Below are 22,123 nucleotides of genomic sequence, written 5' to 3'. Positions count from 1 at the left end.
GTGCTGGGGCTGCAGGATGGCAAAGGAGGAGCCACAATTTATGAGCAGGAGGGAAATCCCCCCTCCCATCCCAGAACGGGGAGAGATTTCCTCCCTGCAGGCTCCTTTTATCCTCACAGCTGCAGGAGTGGGGATCCTGCTGTGCCTCTCAGCCCATGCCATGCCATGCCATGCCATGCCATCCCATGCCATGCCATGCCATGCCATCCCATGCCATGCCATGCCATGCCATGCCATGCCATGCCATGCCATGATCCCATTATCCCATCCCATTATCCTATCCCATCCCATCCCATGCCATCCCATGCCATCCCATCCCATCCCATCCCATCCCATCCCATCCCATCCCATCCCATCCCATGCCATGCCATCCCATGCCATCCCATGCCATGCCATGCCATGCCATGCCATGCCATGCCATGCCATGCCATGCCATGCCATTCCATGCATTGCCATTCCATGCATTGCCATGCCATGCCATCATCCCATTATCCCATCCCATTATCCTATCCCATCCCATCCCATCCCATGCCATCCCATGCCATCCCATGCCATGCCATGCCATGCCATGCCATCCCATGCCATCCCATGCCATTCCATGCATTGCCATGCCATGTCATCATCCCATTATCCCATCCCATTATCCTATCCCATCCTATCCCATCCTATCCTATCCCATCCCATCCCATGCCATCCCATCCCATCCCATCCCATCCCATCCCATCCCATCCCATCCCATCCCATGCCATCCCATCCCATCCCATCCCATTATCCCATCCTATCCCATGCCATGCCATCCCATCCCATCCCATTATCCCATCCCATTATCCCATCCCATTATCCCATCCCATTATCCCATCCCATCCCATTATCCCATCCTATCCCATGCCATCCCATGCCATCCCATCCCATTATCCCATCCCATTATCCCATCCCATTATCCCATCCCATTATCCCATCCTATCCCATGCCATCCCATCCCATCCCATTATCCCATCCCATTATCCCATCCCATTATCCCATCCCATCCCATTATCCCATCCTATCCCATGCCATCCCATCCCATCCCATCCCATCATCCCATTATCCCATTATCCCATCCCATCCCATTATCCCATTATCCCATTATCCCATTATCCCATCCCACCCTCCTTCCTGCCACAATCCAGCTGCATGCAGCCGGAGTCCTCGGGCTGTCCTAGGGAGGTGACACAATGAGCTGGGGACAGACACCAGGGGGTCCCACAGCTGGGGTGGCCTAAGGGCCACTCAGGAGTGAGGCCACACCCGCCCTGCCTGCAGCGCTGGGAGCCACGGCCATGGGACAAGTGACAGGGACACCTCAGGAGCCATGGCCATGGGACAAGTGACAGGGACACCTCGGGAGCCACGGCCATGGGACAAGTGACAGGGACACCTCGGGAGCCACGGCCACGGGGACAAGTGACAGGGACACCTCGGGAGCCATGGCCACGGGGACAAGTGACAGGGACACCTCAGGAGCCACGGCACGGGGACAAGTGACAGGGACACCTCGGGAGCCACGGCACGGGGACAAGTGACAGGGACACCTCGGGAGCCATGGCCACGGGGACAAGTGACAGGGACACCTCAGGAGCCACGGCACGGGGACAAGTGACAGGGACACCTCAGGAGCCACGGCACGGGGACAAGTGACAGGGACACCTCGGGAGCCACGGCACGGGGACAAGTGACAGGGACACCTCGGGAGCCATGGCCATGGGACAAGTGACAGGGACACCTCGGGAGCCATGGCCACGGGGACAAGTGACAGGGACACCTCAGAGCCATGGCCATGGGGACAAGTGACAGGGACACCTCGGGAGCCACGGCCATGGGGACAAGTGACAGGGACAACCTCGGGAGCCACGGCCATGGGGACAAGTGACAGGGACACCTCGGGAGCCACAGCCATGGGACAAGTGACAGGGACACCTCGGGAGCCACGGCCATGGGGACAAGTGACAGGGACACCTCAGGAGCCACAGCCATGGGACAAGTGACAGGGACACCTCGGGAGCCATGGCCACGGGGACAAGTGACAGGGACACCTCGGGAGCCACAGCCATGGGACAAGTGACAGGGACACCTCAGGAGCCACAGCTATGGGACAAGTGACAGGGACACCTCGGGAGCCATGGCCACGGGGACAAGTGACAGGGACACCTCGGGAGCCACAGCCATGGGACAAGTGACAGGGACACCTCGGGAGCCACAGCAATGGTGACAACTGCGAGGGACACCTTGGGAGCCATGGCCATGGGGACAAGTGACAGGGACACCTCGGGAGCCACAGCAATGGTGACAACAGCCAGGGACACCTTGGGAGCCACAGCAATGGTGACAACCGCCAGGGACACCTGGCCAGGGAGCCATAGCAAGGGTGACAACCGCCAGGGACACCTCCAAAGCCACAGCCACGGTGACAACAGCCAAGGTGACAACTGCCAAGGTGACAACTGCCAGCCTCGCCCTGCTGTGGAGCCACAGCCACAATGACAATAGGCAGGGCCACCTCGGGAGCCACGTCAGCGGTGACAGCAGCCAGGGCCACCTGGGGTGGCTGCCAGGACAGAAACCCCCAGGGCTCCTCCTGAAAGCCATCGAGGCCAGTCCTGTGCCCCTCTCTAAGGAACCCTGGCAGTGCCACAGCAGGGCAGTGGCACAGGGCTGCAGTGTCACAGGACTGCAGTGTCACAGCAGGGCAGTGGCACAGTACTGCAGTGGCACAGCAGGGCAGTGGCACAGGGTGGTGTCACAGCAGGGCAGTGGCACAGGACTGCAGTGTCACAGCAGGGCAGTGGCACAGGGCTGCAGTGTCACAGCAGGGCAGTGGCACGGGGCAGTGTCACAGGACTGCAGTGTCACAGGACTGCAGTGTCACAGGGCTGCAGTGTCACAGCAGGGCAGTGGCACAGGGCAGTGTCACAGCAGGGCAGTGCCACAGGACTGCAGTGTCACAGCAGGGCAGTGTCACAGGACTGCAGTGTCACAGGACTGCAGTGGCACAGCAGGGCAGTGTCACAGGGCTGCAGTGTCACAGGACTGCAGTGGCACAGCAGGGCAGTGCCACAGGACTGCAGTGTCACAGCAGGGCAGTGTCACAGGACTGCAGTGTCACAGGACTGCAGTGGCACAGGGCTGCAGTGTCACAGCAGGGCAGTGGCACAGCAGGGCAGTGGCACAGCAGGGCAGTGGCAGCTCCACAGCATCCCCACAACCCTGGGATGGGCTTTCCCTCTGGAAGGGGCTCCCCCTGAGGGAATCCCCTCAGATCCCTCTGGATTTTCCGTGTCACTGACACAACCAAACCTGTCCAAGTTTCCCAGGGCAGGGCTGGAGTCCCCATCCCTGCAGGGATTTCACAGCCCTGTGGCTGTGGCCCTTGGGGACATAGGGCACTGGTGGCCCTGGCAGTGCTGGGATGGTTGGACTCACTGATCCCAGAGATCCTTCCCAGCCCTGTGGGTTCTGTGATTCCCTGACACCAAGGGAAGAGCAGGAGCCTGAGCACGGATGGAAGAGTTCTGTGGATTTCCTGCTGTTCCCTGGCCGGATCCAGGCCGAGAGGCGCCTGCCCGCGTTCCCAGCGCCAGAGGGCTCCGTGGGACGTGTCCCTGTCACACCGGAGCGGGGCAGCCACAGCAAATCCCTGCCGGGGCTCGGAGCGCAATGAGTCCCCCCAGCGCCGGCTGGGAGCGATGCAGAGCAGCCTCGGGAATTGTGGACACTCGTCTTCCCCGGGAGGGGCTGGAATGCGATTCCCAGAGCAGCCTCGGGAATTGTGGACACTGATCTTCCCCGGGAGGGGCTGGAATGCGATTCCCAGAGCAGCCTCGGGAATTGTGGACACTGATCTTCCCCGGGAGGGGCTGGAATGCGATTCCCAGAGCAGCTGGGCCTGCCCTGGATCCCTGGGACTGCCCCAGGCCAGGCTGGACTGAACTTGGAGCCACCTGGGATAGCAGGAGGTGTCCCTGCCCTGGGATGAGATGATCTTTAAGATCCCTTCCCAACCCAAACTATTCTGGGATTCCATGATCGTTTCTCAGGTCTCCAGTTCCAGTTCTGGGCTCGTTTGGTCACAAGTTCCCTCCCACTGATTTTTAAATTTTAAAAAAATTTAACTCAGCAGGAGCAACTTTCAGCAGCTAAAAATAAAATCCATCCTAAACCACAGAATGGTTTGGGTTGGGAGCCACCTTAAAGCCCATCCCATTCCAAACTCCCACCGTGGGCAGGAACACCTTCCAAAGGCAATTCCAAGTCCTCTGGAACACCTGCAGGGATCAGGACTGTCCTGATGCAGAGCTGGGCTGCTGGAAGGGGCAGGCCAGCAAACGGTGCCCATTTCCAAGCCCGTGTGGCTGCCAGGCTGGGAAGCAGGGCAGCAATCCTGATGGATGCAGGAGACTGGGGCTGCCAAAGGGGGAAGGGGGGAACTGGCAGTGACTGAAGCAAGTTCTGCCATCAAGAAGCTACTTGTGAAAAAAATACACATTTGCTGTCTTTTTTTTTTTTTTTTTTTTTTTTTTTGCTGATGATCTTAATTTCGCCGAATGTGTAAGATTTGCTTTAGCAAAACAAATAGCGCTCTTGGGTTTTTGCCATGCCATGAATTTTTAATGCTTTATTAGAGTGCTGGAAGGTTCCAGCCCAGTCTGTGGCTGCTTAATTGAGTGAAATCCCACTCCATTACCTGCCTGGAACCATCTGGCCTGGCATTGAACAGCTGGGCATGCAAGCCCTGCTGCCAGCCCCTTGCATACAGACCAGGTATTCCTTGCTTATATTCCATACAGACCAGGTATTCCTTGGAAAACCCCCCCGAAAGCTGTCTGCACCTTCATGCACAGAGGTATTTATTTTTTAAAAGGATTTTAGGGCTTTTCGTGATCAGAGAGGGCTTTTACTCCCTAGTAAAGTATTAGTGCTGGGTGCCAAAAATCGGGATTGCAGAGGGAAAAGGGGAGGGAAGGCTTTGGTGCCCTGCAGGAGTAGCAAGTGACAAGGCTGGGCAGGCACAATAAAAGGGAATTTACATCCGTGGGGAAAACAAATTAAAAATATACTTTTAAAAAGATATATTTTAACGTTTTTTTAAAGATTAAAAATTTGATTTAAAGATATTTGAAAAATACGCTGAAAAGTGCATTGAATAAACGTAACGGGGGAAAGGCCAGGGGCGGCCGCACTGTGGGCAGGCAAGGCCCGGCGCTCCAGGGACGCAGCCGCACTACCAGACCTGCTCCTGTTCGCGCTCGTTGCTGGTTCCGATCCCGGTCCCGTGGCTGTTCTTGGTGCCGGGCTCATTCCCGGTCCCGTTCCTGTTCCTTTTCCCGTTCCCTTTCCCTTTCCCGGTCCCGGTCCCGGTCCCGTTCCCGCCCCGCCGCTCCCTCACAGAAGCCGCACCCCCTCAGAGCGGCCGCCAGGGGGCGCCCCGCCCCGACCACGCCCCCCGAGCCCGCAGCGGGCCGAGCCCTCTGAGGCCGACCAATCAGAGGCGGCGGCGCTGCCCGCGCGCTCCGAGCGGCCATTCACAAAGCGGCAGGGCCATGAATGGGGCGGGTCACGTGGGCAGGCGCGTTCCCACGCCCCCTCCGCTGGGTTCCGGGATGGAGCGGGCACCGGGAGCGGGAGCGGGACCGGGACCGGGACCGGGACCGGGGCGCTGGGCCGCCACCGCCTGCGTGGTGACGGGCGCTTCCCGCGGCTTCGGCCGCAGCCTGGCGCGGCTGCTGGCGCCGCAGCTCGGGCCCGGCTCGGTGCTGATGCTGCTGGCGCGCTCCGCGGATGCGCTGGCCGAGCTGGCGACCGAGCTGCGCGCCGGGGCCACCGGCAGTGCCACCGGGAGCGGCCCCGAGAGCGGCCCCGGCAGCAGCGGGCTGCGGGTGCAGTGCGTGCCCGCTGACCTGGGCTCCGAGGAGGGGCTGCGGAGGGCGGGCGCTGCCCTGCGGGAGCTGCTGCGGGACGCGTCCTTCGGCCGCCTGCTGCTGGTCAACAACGCCGGTACGACACGGCTGTCCCCGCCTGTCCCCTCCCTGTCCCCTCCCCGAGCCGCTCCCCTCCGCCCCCGGGGGCAGCCGGGGCAGCCCCGCGCGGTTCCGGGCTTGGGGTGCCGGCAAATAACCCGAAAGAGAAAAGGAGCTCCGGGATTTCCCCCCTGTCCCGGTGGGGGTTTATTAAAGGAATTAATTGGGGGGGTTCCTGGCAGTGCTTTGCTGCTCCAGTTTTTTGGTTTTGCTGTTCCAGTTGCCCTCCTGCACCTTCTCATCCCCCTGCTCCCTGAATCCAAACTTTCAGACAAATTTCCAGCCCCACCTTGTGGGTCCTTCCTCATGCCTTTAATGCCTTCAATGCCCTTTTTATCCATAGTGGCTTTAAATCAGCCCTGGGTTCCATAGGGCTTCCAGGATCTGGGGCTGCACTGGCACAGGACCCATGGTGGCCCTTGGGGACTTTGTGCTCCAGGCTGGGAGCTGTTTGCATTGGCACAGGGGTGGCAGGACAGGTCCCTGTCCCCTGTCACTGCTGGGCCACTGTGACCCGAAATGGGCTGGAAGTGTTGGGTATGGAACCTGGCAGCCAAAGGGATCTGCTGTGGGGTTGATCCCATCTGTAAGAACTCATTTTCCATCTTTCTGGAGGTGTCCCGGGCTAGGCTGGACACTGGCAGCACCCTGAGACAGTGGGAGGTGTCCCTGCCATGCCAGGGTGGTGACAGGACATTCTTTAAGATCCCCCCCACCCCAAACCATTCCACATTTGCTATTCCCAGGCTCCTTGGGAGACATCTCCAAATCCTTCCTGGACCTCACCGACCTGGAGGAGATCAACGCCTACTTCTCCTTCAACATCAGCTCTGCCCTCTGCCTGACCTCCACGGCCCTGAGGGCCTTTGGGGCACGGCCAGGCTGCAGCAGGACCGTGGTGAACATCTCATCCCTGTGTGCCCTGGAGCCCTTCCCCAGCTGGGCCCTGTACTGCTCTGGGAAGGCTGCCAGGGACATGATGTTCCGCGTGCTGGCCCTGGAGGAGCCCGGAGTGCGTGTGCTCAACTATGCCCCAGGTGAGGAGAGCAGCTCCCTGCTGCTTGTCCACCTCCTCCTGCCTTTGGGATGGGCATTCCTGCAGCCCAGCCCTGCTCCTGCCCCTCCAGCCCCCAGCAGCACAGCTGGGGGAGGCCAATTCCCTGTGCTGGATGCAGCAGCTGCACTCCAAGGCCATGTCCCAGCTGGCTTTTCCATCAGGATCATGGAATTCCAGCCTGGGTTGGGGGGAAGAGACTTGAAAACCCATCCCATTATCCCATGCCATCCCATTATCCCATCCCATCATCCCATCCCATTATCCCATGCCATCCCATTATCCCATCCTATCCCATTATGCAACCCCATCCCATCCCATTATCCCATCCCATCCCGTTATCCCATCCCATCCCATAATCCCATTATCCCATCCCACCCCATGCATGGGCACAAGGATGATTCCATGATCCCAGGTGGATCCAAGCCCCAGTGTCCAACCTGGCCTTGGGCACTGCCAGGGATCCAGGGGCAGCCCCAGCTGCTCTGGGAATTCCAGCCCAGCCAGGAATTCCTTGCCAAGATCCCAGCCCAATCTCCCCTTTCCCAGTGGGAGCCATTCCCTGGCTCCTGTCCCTGCAGGCCTTGTCCCCAGCCCCTCTCCAGCTCTCCTGGAGCCCCTCCAGGCACTCTGAGGAATTTTCCCTTCTCCAGGGGAGCATTCCCAGCTCTCCCAACCTGGCTCCAGAGGGGAACACAAGCCCTGGATTTTCCTCTCTCCTGAAGTGATTTTTGGGGTGATTTTTCCTTTCCCCAGGGCCTCTGGACACGGACATGCAGCTCCTGGCCCGGAGCAAGACTGGGGACCCTGGGCTGCGCCAGCACTTCCAGAGGCTGCAGGAGCAGGGGCAGCTCATCCCAAGCTCTGTGTCAGCCCAGAAGCTGCTCCAGCTCCTGCAGGAGGATTCCTTTCCCTCCGGAGCACACGTGGATTTCTTTGACATCTGAGCCCCTCCGCCTTTGCCTCCCTGCTCTGCTTCCAGCTGAGCCTTTCCCCGGTGCCTCCAGCAGGACCTTGTTCAAATCCTGAGATCTGGGAGGCTTTAAGGACATCTCTGTGTGCCCTTTGGTGCCCTTTTTGGTCTCTGTGTGCCTTTTAGTGCCCTTTTTGGTCTCTGTGTGCCTTTTGGTGCCCTTTTTGGTCTCTGTGTGCCTTGTGGTGCCCTTGTGGGCCCCTGTGTGCCTTGTCCTGCTGCTGAGCCCTCACTGGCAGGGCTGCAGTCCCTCATTCCCAGGGATTTGGGATTTGTCCTGATGGAATTTTCCCTGGAAGGCTCAAACTCAGGAGTCTGTGGGAGCCAAAGGCACCGCAAGGGCTGTGCCAGCCCCACAGAGGCCCCAGCAGGATCTGTGTCCCCAAGGAGCCGTTCCTGGCCTGGGGATGTCCCCTGTGGGGTGTTTGAGGGTCCACAGAATGAGGGAAGAGATGGGAATCTTGATTCCATGCTTCAGAAAGCTGATATGATATGATATTATATGAAAATTATATACTAAAGCTATACTAAAGAAAAGAGAAAGGAGACTTCAGAAAGGTAGAAAGGAATCATGTAAACAATATAAGAAATAATAAAATCTTGTGGCTGACCAGAGTCTGACACAGCTGGACTGGGATTGCTCATTAATTAAGAAAAATCCACATGGAACCAACCAAAATGCACCAGTGGGTGAGCAGCCTCCAGAGCACATTGCAAGCAATCAGAGAATTCTTGGTTATATTTATTTCTGAGGCCTCTCAGGAGGGCAATGCTGGCGAAGGGATTTCCCAGGAATATCAGTGACAATCCCTGGGGCCCCAGCAGGAGCTGTGTCCCCATGTGTGTCCCCTTTGTCCCCAAGGAGCCGTTCCTGGGCTGGGGATGTCCCTTGTGGGGTGTTTGAGGGTCCACAGAATGAGGGAAGAGATGGGAATCTTGATTCCATGCTTCAGAAAGCTGATATGATATGATATGATATGAAAATTATATACTAAAGCTATACTAAAGAAAAGAGAAAGGAGACTTCAGAAAGGTAGAAAGGAATAATATAAATCATAAACAATATAAGAAATAATAAAATCTTGTGGCTGACCAGAGTCTGACACAGCTGGACTGGGATTGCTCATTAATTAAGAACAATTCACATGGAACCAACCAAGGATGCACCAGTGGGTGAGCAGCCTCCAGAGCACATTGCAAGCAATCAGAGAATTCTTGGTGATATTTATTTCTGAGGCTTCTCAGGAGGGCAATGCTGGCCAAGGGATTTCCCAGGAATATCAGTGACAGTCCTGGAGCCCCGGCAGGAGCTGTGTCCCCATGTGTGTCCCCTTTGTCCCCAAGGAGCCGTTCCTGGGCTGGGGATGTCCCCTGTGGGGTGTTTGAGGACCCACAGAATGAGGGAAGAGATGGGAATCTTGATTCCATGCTTCAGAAAGCTGATATGATATGATATGATATGATATGATATGATATGAAAATTATATACTAAAGCGATACTAAAGAAAAGAGAAAGGAGACATCAGAAAGGTAGAAAGGAATCATATAAATAATATAAGAAATAATAAAATCTTGTGGCTGACCAGAGTCTGACACAGCTGGACTGGGATTGCTCATTAATTAAGAACAGTTCACATGGAACCAACCAAGGATGCACCAGTGGGTGAGCAGCCTCCAGAGCACATTGCAAGCAATCAGAGAATTCTTGGTGATATTTATTTCTGAGGCCTCTCAGGAGGGCAATGCTGGCCAAGGGATTTCCCAGGAATATCAGTGACAGTCCTGGAGCCCCGGCAGGAGCTGTGTCCCCATGTGTGTCCCCTTTGTCCCCAAGGAGCCGTTCCTGGGCTGGGGATGTCCCCTGTGGGGTGTTTGAGGACCCACAGAATGAGGGAAGAGATGGGAATCTTGATTCCATGCTTCAGAAAGCTGATATGATATGATATGATATGATATGAAAATTATATACTAAAGCGATACTAAAGAAAAGAGAAAGGAGACATCAGAAAGGTAGAAAGGAATCATATAAATAATATAAGAAATAATAAAATCTTGTGGCTGACCAGAGTCTGACACAGCTGGACTGGGATTGCTCATTAATTAAGAACAATTCACATGGAACCAACCAAAATGCACCAGTGGGTGAGCAGCCTCCAAAGCACATTGCAAGCAATCAGAGAATTCTTGGTGATATTTATTTCTGAGGCCTCTCCGGAGGGCAATGCTGGCCAAGGGATTTCCCAGGAATATCAGTGACAGTCCTGGAGCCCTGGCTCTGTCCCTGCTGCCCGGGGCTGGGCTCTGCTCAAAGAGCAGCAAAGCCTCTCCCGGCGCTCTCCCACCAACGCCAGTGAGCACCAGGAGAGGGAGCAGCCTCGCAGGAATTGGGGCTTTCGGGAGCCTGCCTGGGGCACCAGCTCACAGAAACTGAGCAAAGCACACAGCAAAGGCACAGCCCCGACTTCCTGCCCTGCTGCCCTTGCAGGTTTGGGGTCCAAGCCTTGCTTTGGGGCTTCAGCCTCTTCCTTTTAACTATTTATGGGGTTTTTTTGGTCATTTTCCCATCATCCAGCAGGCACAGACACACAGAGACTTTTCCTCTGGAAAGCTGATGCAGAAAAGTTGTTTTGAAGCTCTGAAATGTGACCTGGAAATGCCCCTCTGTGCCCCCTCCACCCCAACCCTGCAGCTCAGCTTTTGCCCCCCTGGCTCTCCAGTCATTAAAATTCTAAAATCATTCAGATCCTGAGGCCTGTCTGCCCTGGGGTTTCTGCTGTGTCTTTGGGGGTGGGTGAATTCCTGCCAGGGAGGGAGGAGCATCCTGGGTTAAGCACTGGCTTCACCCAGCAAGGCACCAGAATTCCCTCCTGGAGTCCTGGCCTCCCCTCTCTGAGCCCTTTCATTAATTCTGTGTTCATTTAATCCTGCCAAGCTCCTAAATCCCTCCTCCCCAGCCAGCCCTGCTGCCTGCTTTCAGCTTTCCTCCCTGCCTGGGATTTTCATTAGCAAAAATCCCTCTGAGCTCCCAGCCCTGGCACTGGGAATGTTGGGATTTGATTCCTGCTGGGGTTTATGGGGCTGGGAAGCCTCCCTGGGCTGGCTGCTGCTGAAATATCTCCCCCCCCTCCTCACCTGTATCCCTGGGGCTTTTCCCATCCCCTCTTGGGCAGGAATATTTTGGGATCTGGTTCTGCATAAAAGAACCTCAGAGCTTCCCAAGATCCCAATTTTCCTGTCCCCTGGGCATTCCCTGTGCCCTGTCCCTCTGTCCCTTGTCCCCAGCCCCTCTGCAGCTCTCCTGGAGCCCCTGCAGGCCCTGCCAGGGGCTCTGAGCTCTGCCTGGAGCCTTCCCTTCTCCAGGGGAGCATTCCCAGCTCTGCCAGAGCAGAGGGGCTCCAGAATCTTGGAATGGTTTTGGTTTGGTCACCTCATTCCACCCCATCCATGGGCAGGGACACCTCCCATTGTCCCAGGTGGATCCAAGCCCCAGTGTCCAACCTGGCCTCGGGCACTGCCAGGGATCCAGGGGCAGCCCCAGCAAATCTGGGAATTCCAGCCCAGGCAGGAATTCCTTGCCAAGATCCCAGCCCAATCTCCCCTTTCCCAGTGGGAGCCATTCCCTGGCTCCTGTCCCTGCAGGCCTTGTCCCCAGCCCCTCTGCAGCTCTCCTGGAGCCCCTGCAGGGGCTCTGAGCATTCCCTGGAATTTTCCCTTCTCCAGGGGAACATTCCCAGCTCTCCCAGCCTGGCTCCAGGGCAGCTCCAGGGTCTCCTCTGACCCTGCTGGGACAGGTCCATGTCCCCTGTGCTGGCCCTGGGTCATTTCCAGGGACCATTCACAGGTACCAACAGCCCCTGGTGTCACCATTCCGGGGTGTCAGCATCCCCTGGGTGTTGGAACCCTGGGCGCTGAGAATTCCAGACTTTCTGTGCTGCCAGGCACTGACCCCCAGAGAACACTGCACTGACCTGAGGCCCTGGAGAAGCTTCCAGAATGGAATGGGGGAACTGGGATTGTGGGTGTGGGGTTTGAATAGAAGTGTGTGATATCACAGGGGGGAAACTCAGAGTTTAATGGTTTAGAATGTAGTGATATATACAGAGCAGGATGGAGGGTTTGGGGTGGAGGCTGTTCCTTCTCCTTCTCCTTCTCCTTCTCCTTCTCCTTCTCCTTCTCCTTCTCCTTCTCCTTCTCCTTCTCCTTCTCCTTCTCCTTCTCCTTCTCCTTCTCCTTCTCCTCCATGGGTTTGGGAGATTTTGTGTCATTGGATAAAAAGTCCCCATTGCAGGGCAGAGGTCATTGGGTATTGGGTTAAAAGTGGAAATTATTCAGGTGTCATTTCTTAATTGGACTGTTTATCCTTAAGAAGCCTTGCAGAGAGAGACAGGGCTCCGTTTTTAGTGTGTTGGAGTGCAGTGCTGCAGAACTCCGGGTCTGTGAGACTGGGACAGAGATAAGAACTGATAAGAATCTGAGTAAGAAATGCCATCTCAGGCATTTAATCCCGACCTTGGCAAGAAGAAAGTAAGATTCCACACCTGGGTACCAACATCCCCGGGGTACCAGCGTCCCCTGGGTACCAACATCCCCTGGGTGCCAGCGTCCCCTGGGTACAAGGACCATTCAGGGTGCCAGGCTTCTCTGAGTCTCTGAGTCCCAGCGTTCCCTTTCCCGGGGAAGCAGCCCGTGTCCCGGCGGTGCTGCGGGATGAGAGGACAAAATGCCACAATAACTTTTATTTCCCTTTCCCGGCATTTTCCGTCACCAGCTGAGGGCGTCCCGAGACCGGGGAACAGAGCCCGGCTGGCCCGGGAATGCCTCCGGAAAAGCAGCGGGGTGTGGGGAGGGATGGAGCGGGGTTCCAGCCTCCTCCTGCCTCCACACCCATCTTTTGGGATCATTTTGGAATTAGGGACCCGCGTCCCGCCGCCGGGGCCTTTGCCAGAGGCTCGAGGAGGGGAAATACAAAAGGGTGTTAAAAATAAAGGAGTTTGGAGCTCCCCAGAGCTCTCCTAATTCCCGCAGCTCACCTGGGCAGGTGTGTCCCAATGGATCCGTGTGTCCCCTGGGGAGCCACGGGATTTGGGCAGCGCTGTGTCCTGGGCTAGGGCTGAACCCTGCAGGGAGTGAGCCCAAAATGAGCTCTCCTACATCTCCTCCTTCTCTTTCTCTTTCTCTTTCTCTTTCTCTTTCTCTTTCTCTTTCTCTTTCTCTTTCTCTTTCTCTTTCTCTTTCTCCTTCTCCTTCTCCTCTCTTTCTTCTTCTTCTCCTTCTCCTTCTCCTTCTCCTTCTCCTTCTCCTTCTCCTTCTCCTTCTCCTTCTCCTCCTCCTCCATGGGTTTGGGGTGATTTTGTGTCATTGGATAAAAAAGTCTCCATTGCAGGCCATGGGGTTAAAAGTAAAAATAATTCAGGTGTCGTTTCTTACCTGGACAGTTTATCCTTAAAGGCCTTGTAGAGAGAGAAATTCCTGCTGGGAACTGAGCGCAGCTTTCAAGCCCAAAACCCTCCAGCCCTGGGGTGTCCCTCAGGCAGTTCTGATTTCCCCCCAAATTCCACAGCTTCCCACTCTGCCTGCAGCAGCAAAACCCCGTGCAGGGCATTTTATCGCTTTTCCCTCTTTCCTCCCCTTTTCCTTCCCCCTGGGCAGTGCAGCAGGAGCTGTGCAGGTGCCTCCTGGGCTGAAATCCCTACAAAATGCTACAGGAGCAGTTTGGGGCAGGAGAGCAGAATGAAACCCAGCTCAGCCCTGACCCCTCCCAAAGCAGGAGCCCCTGTGCCCCTCCTGAGGGGCCTCCTCCCTTTCCCTGAGCCCAGAAATGCTGAGCTTGGCTTTTCCAGCCCCTTGGTGCCCGGGGCCAAAGGTGCAGGAGCTGCTGCCCTGCCAGGGGGGTGGCACTGTGGGACCCAGGATGGCACTGTGGGACCCAGGATGGCACTAAAGGACCCAGGATGGCACTGAAGGACCCAGGATGGCACTGTGGGACCCAGGATGGCACTGTGGGACCCAGGAATGGCTGCCCTGCCAGGGGGGTGGCATTAAAGGACCCAGGATGGCACTAAAGGACCCAGGATGGCACTGTGGGACTCAGGAGCTGCTGCCCTGCCAGGGGGGTGACACTAAAGGACCCAAAACAAGCCCACACCAAGGTGGAAAAAAAAAGTTTTTATTTTCTGATTCCAGCATTTATAGATTTCCAAAAGTGACAGGGGATTGCAGGGTGACAGTGCCACCTCTCCAATGACACTGGACGAACCAACAGTCCATCAGATTTCTCCTCCTCCATAAAAGAACAATGAGTTATTTACAGAAAGTGGGCGAGAAAGTTTGTTACAAGAATGTCAACATCAGAAGGCTACAAAAATCTTAAAAAATCAGGGTGACAGGGGGAAAGGGCTGGTGGTGCCCACACAGGGACCCCCACCATGCACAGCCCCGGGGATGGCCCTGGAGACACGTCCTGCATCCAAAGGCACAAGCCAGGAGCTGTTTGGGATGTCCTGGAGCTGTTTGGGATGTCCTGGAGCTGTTTGGGATGTTCTGGAGCTGTTTGGGATGTCCTGGAGCTGTTTGGGATGTCCTGGAGCTGTGCTGGGATGTCCTGGAGCTGTTTGGGATGTCCTGGAGCTGTGCAGGGATGGGCAGGAGCGAACCTGAGTGATGGAACAACAAACCCCTTCCTGCTGAGCTGGGTCCTCACAGAGGCTCCTCCTGGGGGCTGGAGCCACTGCCTGTCCCTTTCCTGTCCCTCTGTCCGTCCTCATTCTCAGCCCTGGGAGCCATGTCCAGCCACGTCCCCTCCTCGCTGTCCCCTGGTTTTGGTGGCCTCAGAAGCAGCTCCAGCACGGGGGGTTCTGCCCTCAGGTGAGGCCACACCTGCAGAGCTGCCCCAGCCCGGGCTGCTGCCACAGGCAAGGTGGGAATTGTGTCCCTGTGCCCCTCCCTGAGGTGAGAGCCCACCTGCAGAGCTGCCCCAGCCCTGGGGCCAACAGCAGGAGGACGTGGAGCTGCTGGAGAGAGCCCAGAGGAGGCCCCGGAGCTGCTGCAGGGCTGGAGCCCCTCTGCTCTGGAGCCAGGCTGGCAGAGCTGGGAATGCTCCCCTGGAGAAGGGAAGGCTCCAGGCAGAGCTCAGAGCCCCTGGCAGGGCCTGCAGGGGCTCCAGGAGAGCTGCAGAGGGGCTGGGGACAAGGCCTGCAGGGACAGGAGCCAGGGAATGGCTCCCACTGGGAAAGGGGAGATTGGGCTGGGATCTTGGCAAGGAATTCCTGCCTGGGCTGGAATTCCCAGATTTGCTGGGGCTGCCCCTGGATCCCTGGCAGTGCCCAAGGCCAGGCTGGACACTGGGGCTTGGATCCACCTGGGATCATGGAATCATCCTCCTGCCATGGATGGGATGGAATGGGAATGGGATTTAGGGTCCTTCCCAGCCCATTCCATGGATTCTCTCAGGTCCTTCTCTCCCCACTGCCTCTCTCCAGGGGTTTCTGGGTTTCCAGCATCTCCTGGTGTTCCCTGGCTGTGATCATTCCCTGCAGTGACTCTCCTGGTCCATGGCACAGGAGCAGCTCCCTGCTGGGTTCCCAGGTATCCAGGGAATGATCCCATTCCTGAGGCTGCTGGGGCTCCAGGGATGCTGGGGAGGGATTTTCCCTGCAGGGCCAGGAGCTGCATCCCAGATCCTCTGGGTTCCTTCCCATTGGGCATTCCAGGATTAATATTTGGAATATGGAATTCTTCTGATCACGACATTCTAGGATTCATATTTAGAATGTGGAATTCTTCCCACTGGGATATTTCAGGATTCCCTGTGGAATATGGAATTCTTCCCATCGGGGCATTCCAGGATTCCTATTTGGAATATGGAATTCTTCCCATTGGGACATTCCAGAATTCCTGTGTGGAGTATGGAATCCTTCCCATTGGGCTATTCCAGGATTCCTGTGTGGAATTTGGAATCCTTCCTCCACCTGGGACAGTGGGAGGTGTCCCTGCCCATGGAACAAGGTGATCCTTGAGGTCCCCCCATCCCAAAGGCTTTGATGGGTCAGGGCCCCATTAATGGGTAACGAGGCCAGCGAGGAGCTCACAGATTAACCCAGGGCTGAGCAGAGCAGAGCTCGGGGCTGAGCTGTCCTGGCCCAGAGAGCTTCCCTGCCTTAATGAGTAATTAATTCGTTTGCTGTGGAGGTTAATGAGGAGGCAGTGCAGAAACGATCTGTGATTAATTAAACCACCTTGAGCTGTGCAGGCACAGCAGCTGAGCTAGGCTGGAGCTGAGCTGGGCCTAGGGGTGGATCCAAGCTGGGCCTAGGGATGGATCTAACGTGGGATTAGGGCTGGATCCAAGGTGGGCCCAGGGATGGATCTAAAATGGGACTAGGGCTGGATCCAAGCTGGGCCTAGGGCTGGATCCAAACTGGGACTAGGGACGGATCCAAGCTGGGATTAGGGCTGGATCCAAGCTGGGATTAGGGCTGGATCCAAGCTGGGACTAGGGACGGATCCAAGCTGGGATTAGGGCTGGATCCAAGATGGGCCTAGGGCTGGATCCAGGCTGGGCCTAGGGCTGTATCCAGGCTGGGCCTAGGGCTGGATCCAGGCTGGGCCTAGGGCTGGATCCAAGCTGGGCCTAGGGCTGGATCCAAACTTGGCCTAGGGCTGGATCCAGGCTGGGCCTAGGGCTGGATCCAAGATGGGCCTAGGGCTGGATCCAGGCTGGGCCTAGGGCTGGATGCAAACTGGGACTAGGGACGGATCCAAGATGGGACTAGGGACGGATCCAAGCTGGGCCTAGGGCTGGATCCAGGCTGGGCCTAGGGCTGGATGCAAACTGGGACTAGGGACGGATCCAAGATGGGACTAGGGACGGATCCAAGCTGGGCCTAGGGCTGGATCCAGGCTGGGCCTAGGGCTGGATCCAATGCTGGGCCTAGGGCTGTATCCAGGCTGGGCCTAGGGCTGGATCCAGGCTGGGCCTAGGGCTGGATCCAAGCTGGGCCTAGGGCTGGATCCTGACTTTGGCATGGCGCCTGGAGCTGGTCTGGACCTACCAATCCCAGCAGGGGTTGGAGTGGGCCCTGCCACCCCCATGCCAGTGGGAAAAGCTGCAGAAATTGGTTTTCCCTTGGTTTTTCTGTACACCACCCAAAGCCAGACTCTGTCTTGCTCAGCCTTGTGCATTTCAAGCCTCCTTCCCTGAATCCTGGAATCCCAGAAGGGTTTGGTTGGAATGGACCTAAAAGGTCATCCAGCCCCAACCCCCTGCCCTGGGCAGCAGTTTTTAAAACACTTCTCAATTTCCCCATCTCCAAATAAATAAAAACCTGAATCCAACACCAGGTGAGCCAGGCACATCCAGCACACCTGCACTCCTCATCCTCCACCTGCCCTCAAAACCTTCCTGAGCACTGGATGCTCCCAGAGAATCCCTGGCATTCCCATCCTGCTGGGATCCCGATCCTGGCAGGCTCAGGAAGATCCCAGCTCTGAGTTCAGGCATAAAGGGTGAGAAAATCCCGTCCATCCCTCCTGTGCTGGTGGCTCAGCCCTTTCCCAAACACGGGATGAGCCCAGTGAATCCCTGTCCCTCCAGGGACTTAGGGATGCCAGGAAGCCCTGAAAGATCCTCAGCTCTGGGTTCAGACAGAAAAAGGGACCAAGCTCTCATCTCTGCTGTACACGGGACAATCCCACGGGATGAATTCCTGGCATTCCCATCCTGCTGGGATCCCGATCCTGGCAGGCTCAGGAAGATCCCAGTTCTGAGTTCAGACAGAAAGGGAGAGAAAACCATGCCCATCCCTCCTGTGCTGATGATCCCAGTGAATCCCTGTCCTTCCCATGCTTTTGGAAGACTCCAGCTCCAAGTTGAGGCAGGAAGGGCGATCTCCCTGCGCTGCTCCCACCCGAGCGGGATGCCCCGGGGCTCACAGCCCGTGTCCCTCCCCGGGGCTCTCTCCCCGCATCCCTCCCCGGTACCTGCAGCCCGTGGCCCTCTCTGTGTCCCTCCCCGGGGCTCGCAGCCTGTGCTCCTCCCGGTGTTGCTCCCCGTGTCCCTCCCCGTGTGGCTGCCCGGGGCCGTTCGGGCGGGCCTTGCCCCTCCCCGGTTCCTGCAGCCCTCCCCGGAGCTCGCTCCCCGTGTCCCTCCCCGTGTCCCTCCGCGGGACTCGCAGCCTGTGTCCCTCCCCGGTACCTGCGGCCCGTGTCCCTCCCCTGTGGCTCCCCAGGGCCGCTCAGGCAGGCCGTGTCCCTGCCCGCTACTCGCTCCCCGTGTCCCCGCCCGGGGCTCGCTCCCCGTGTGCCTCCCCGGGACTGGTTCCCCGTGTCCCTCCCCGTGTTCCTCTCCGTGTCCATCCCCAGTACCCGCAGCCCGTGTCTCTCCGCGTGTCCCTCCCCGTGTCCCTGCCCGTGTGGCTCCCCAGGGCCGCTCGGGCGGGCCGTGTCTCTCCCCGGGGCTCGCTCCCCGTGTCCCTCCCGGTGTTGCTCCCCGTGTCTCTCCCCGTGTCCCCGCTCCCCGTGTGGCTCCCCGGGGCCGCTCGGGCAGGCCGTGTCCCTCCCCGTGTCCCTCCCCGGTACCCGCTCCCCGTGCCGCTCTCCGGGGCCACTCGGGCTGGCCGTGTCCCTCCCCGGGGCTCGCAGCCTGTGTCGCTCCTCGGTACCTGCGGCCCGTGTCCCTCCCCCTGTCCCTCTCCGTGTCCCTCCCCGGGGCTCGCAGCCTGTGTCGCTCCTCGGTACCCGCAGCCCGTGTCTCTCCTCGGTACCCGCTCCCCCTGTGGCTCCCCAGGGCTTGCTCCCCGTGTCCCTCTCCGTGTCCCTCCCCGGGGCTCACAGCCCGTGTCCCTCCCGGTGTTGCTCCCCGTGTCCCTCCCCGGTACCCTCCGCCCGTGCCGCTGCCCGGGGCTCGCTCTCCGTGTCCCTCCCCGTGTCCCTCTCTGCCCGTGCCGCTCGCCGGTCCCCGCTCGGGGCCGTGCCGCGGTTCGGAGCGGAGCGGGGCCGGGAGCCGCATTCACATTCCTGCCGCGAGCGCACTTGTCAGCCGAGCTGTCAGTGCCGCCGTAATGGGGCCACGGCGGTCACTCGTGTTGGGAGTAAACACAGCCGAATCTGAGAAAACAAGAGCAGAGCCCCGAGCTCCCGGCACGGCGGCAGAGCCCCGCCGCTCCCGGGGGCGGTGCCCGGGCTGCCCCCGCCGCCCGCCCCGAACACCCCCGGCGGGGATGGGGGGCGCTGCCCGGCACCCCCGGAATGTGATGCGGGCCTCAAAAGGGATGGTTTGGGACGTGCAGGGACATCCCTGGCCTGCAGCTGCTCGGGGACACGAGGCGGTGGAGCCGCAGCTCGGTGACTTCCAGCACAAACAGCCCAAACTGCGGCCGGAGCGCTTGGTTCTGATTTTTGGAGCTTAAAACTTGAGTTTCGCACATCCCTGAGCCCGTTCGGAGTGAGGGTCCAGCCTCCCTGTCACCCCTCAGCATCCCCCGGGAGCCCTGCGCTCCTCCTGCCACCCCCAGCGGTGTCACCAGCGCCGGAGGGGACACCTGGGCAGGTGGGATGGAGCCGGCTCGGCAGCAGCACGGGGAGGGATCGGGGGATCCGTGGGGCCGCAGCCCCGAGGAGGAGGAGGAAGAGGAGGAGGAAGAGCAGCTCTGGGAGCCGTCATTGCCGCTTCTTCGTTTGGGAACATTCCCCCGACTCCCAAAGGCTCCAACAAAGGGGCGGCCGCTCTGAAAAGCCGCGGCTTTGGGACAAAAGAGGGGATGGGGCGGCCGAGGGCAGAGCGGGCACAGCCCCGGCCGTGCCCCATCTCCTGCTCCATCCCTCACCCCCAAATCCATGCAAGACTGCTCTCCCCACTCCCTTTATTCACAGCCACAACCCCTAAAAAAGCTGCAAACGCCACCGAATATTTCCTGCGGGCGGGGAGGGGAGCGGGCAGTTTTTATCCTCCTCCAAACCCGACGCGAAATGTTGGGGTCACTCCTCCTTTGAAATCCCCCGCGGCCTTTCTTCCCATTAAACCAGCTCCCAGCTCAGAAGTTTCTTCCTCACCCTCCCCCCCGCTCCCCGGTTTTTTTTTGGTTGTGTTTTTTTTTTTTTTTTTAATTTAATAATAAAGCATCTCAGATCTCGGAGCTGCAACTCATCTCACACCTAAGCGAGATTGCGTTTTGCACAAGCCTTTCAGCTGTTTTCTCAATCTCTCCTCTGTCTCATTCTCAATTCAGGCAGTTGCTATAGGTATGTTTTAATCCCCAGCATGGTAGATTTTAATTAGTCTTTGTACAGATGGCCAATTAACATTCATTACTTTTGCCTTGAGCGATTAATTATGAGTTTGGATAGAAGGGGAGATGCAGACAGGAAAGATGGGCAGGTGAATAAAAAAAGGGATTTTAATCAGAGTTTGGGAATTTTTTTTTCCCTTTCTGGTTTATATATATACACACGCACATGGGAAGAGGAGGGAAAAGAGGCGACACGGTGCGAGTCACATTCCCAGAGAGCCATTCCAGCCCCGGAGCCGCGGGAACGCCACCTCCAGCCGGGGATGCTGCGGGGCCGCCAAAGCCCTCGCAGGGATGGAGCAAGCGAGGCAGGGAGAGCTGGAGTGACCCCACTCCCTGTGCCCGCCTGGGAATCCGCATCCCAAAGGATTTGGGTGCCTGGGCATCCCTCCCTTGCGGCTGGAGCGGTGCCAGGGCGCTGGGGACAGCGGCGACACAGAGCGGTGACACGGAGCGGTGACACAGAGCCGCGTCTCGGTGCGCAGGACGGGCCCCGCGATTGTCCCCTCCCGAGCCCCGGTGACACGTCGCTAATTCTTCCTAATTGATTTTTCACGCCGCTGGGAGGGAGACGGTGACATCCAACAAGAGAGCGCTGATGTCGCGGCTTTCTGCGGCATGAAAGGGGCCGGCGGCTCCCCCCGAGCCCGGATGCCTCCGCCGGGGATGGGTAGCCATGGTAGCCGGGCTGGGCCAGCCTCTGCCGGGCTGCCGTGCCAGCCTCTCCTGGGATGGCGTGCCAGGCTCTGCCAGGCTGGAGAAGCCTCTCCCGGGCTGCCGGGCCAGCCGTGCCAGGCTCTCCCGGGCCAGCCGTGCCAGCGTCTCCTGGGATGCCGTGCCAGGCTCTCCCGGGCTGGGCCAGGCTCTCCCGTGCTGGGCCAGGCTCTCCCGGGCTGGCCCAGCCTCTCCCGTGCCCTGCAATCCTCTCCCGTGCCCTGCCAGGCTCTCCCGGGCTGGGCCAGGCTCTCCCGTGCCGTGCCAGCCTCTCCCGGGCTGGGCCAGGCTCTCCCGTGCCGTGCCAGCCTCTCCCGTGCCCTGCCAGGCTCTCCCGGGCTGGGCCAGGCTCTCCCGTGCCCTGCCATCCTCTCCCGTGCCCTGCCATCCTCTCCCGTGCCCTGCCATCCTCTCCCGTGCCGTGCCATCCTCTCCCGTGCCCTGCCATCCTCTCCCGTGCCGTGCCAGCCTCTCCCGTGCCCTGCCAGCCTCTGCCGGGCTGCCGGGCCAGCCGCTATTGTGGGACAAGGGCTGGAGAGGGAGAGCAGCGGAGGGAAACTGCAAGGGGAGAGCAGGAAAGGGAGAGCAGGAAAGGGAAAACTGCAAGGGGAGAGCAGCAAGGGGGAAAAAACCAGCAAGGGGAAAGCAGTCAGGGAGAGCAGCGAAGGGAAAACTGCAAGGGGAGAGAGGCAAAGGGAAAACTGCAAGGGGAGAGGCAAAGGGAAAACTGCAAGGGGAGAGCAGGAAAGGGAGAGCAGAGAAGGGAGAACATTGAAGGGAAAACTGCAAGAGGAGAGCAGCAAAGGGGAACTGCAAGGGGAAAGCAGCAAAGGGAAAGCGGGAAAGGGAAACAGGAAAGGGGGGAAACACAGCAAGGGGAAAGCGGCAAAGGGAGAGCAGCGGAGGGAGAGCAGGAAAGGGAAAACTGCGAAGGGAAAACAGCAAAGGAAAAGAACCAGCAAGGGGAGAGCAGCAATGGGAAGGCAGAGCAGCAAAGCCCCTGGGGCCACTCGGTGCCCCCTGCCTGGCACAGGGGCTGTGCCAC

At 58.5% G+C, this 22,123-nt stretch overlaps 1 protein-coding gene across 1 annotated transcript; it reads left to right on the top strand.

Moving 5' to 3' along the window:
- Positions 1-5,636: 5,636 nt before the first annotated feature.
- SPR (sepiapterin reductase) lies at positions 5,637-10,821 on the top strand. The gene is made up of 3 exons (XM_036381919.2): positions 5,637-6,030; positions 6,800-7,090; positions 7,864-10,821. Exons 1-3 carry the CDS (start codon positions 5,637-5,639, stop codon positions 8,052-8,054), a joined length of 876 nt encoding a protein of 291 aa, XP_036237812.1. The 3' UTR covers positions 8,055-10,821.
- Positions 10,822-22,123: the final 11,302 nt, after the last annotated feature.

Source organism: Molothrus ater, chromosome 4 (assembly GCF_012460135.2).
Source record: "Molothrus ater isolate BHLD 08-10-18 breed brown headed cowbird chromosome 4, BPBGC_Mater_1.1, whole genome shotgun sequence".
Classification (NCBI taxonomy): domain Eukaryota; kingdom Metazoa; phylum Chordata; class Aves; order Passeriformes; family Icteridae; genus Molothrus; species Molothrus ater.
Note: the sequence above shows the minus strand (reverse complement) of the source record. Positions and strands in the feature narration are given on the sequence as shown.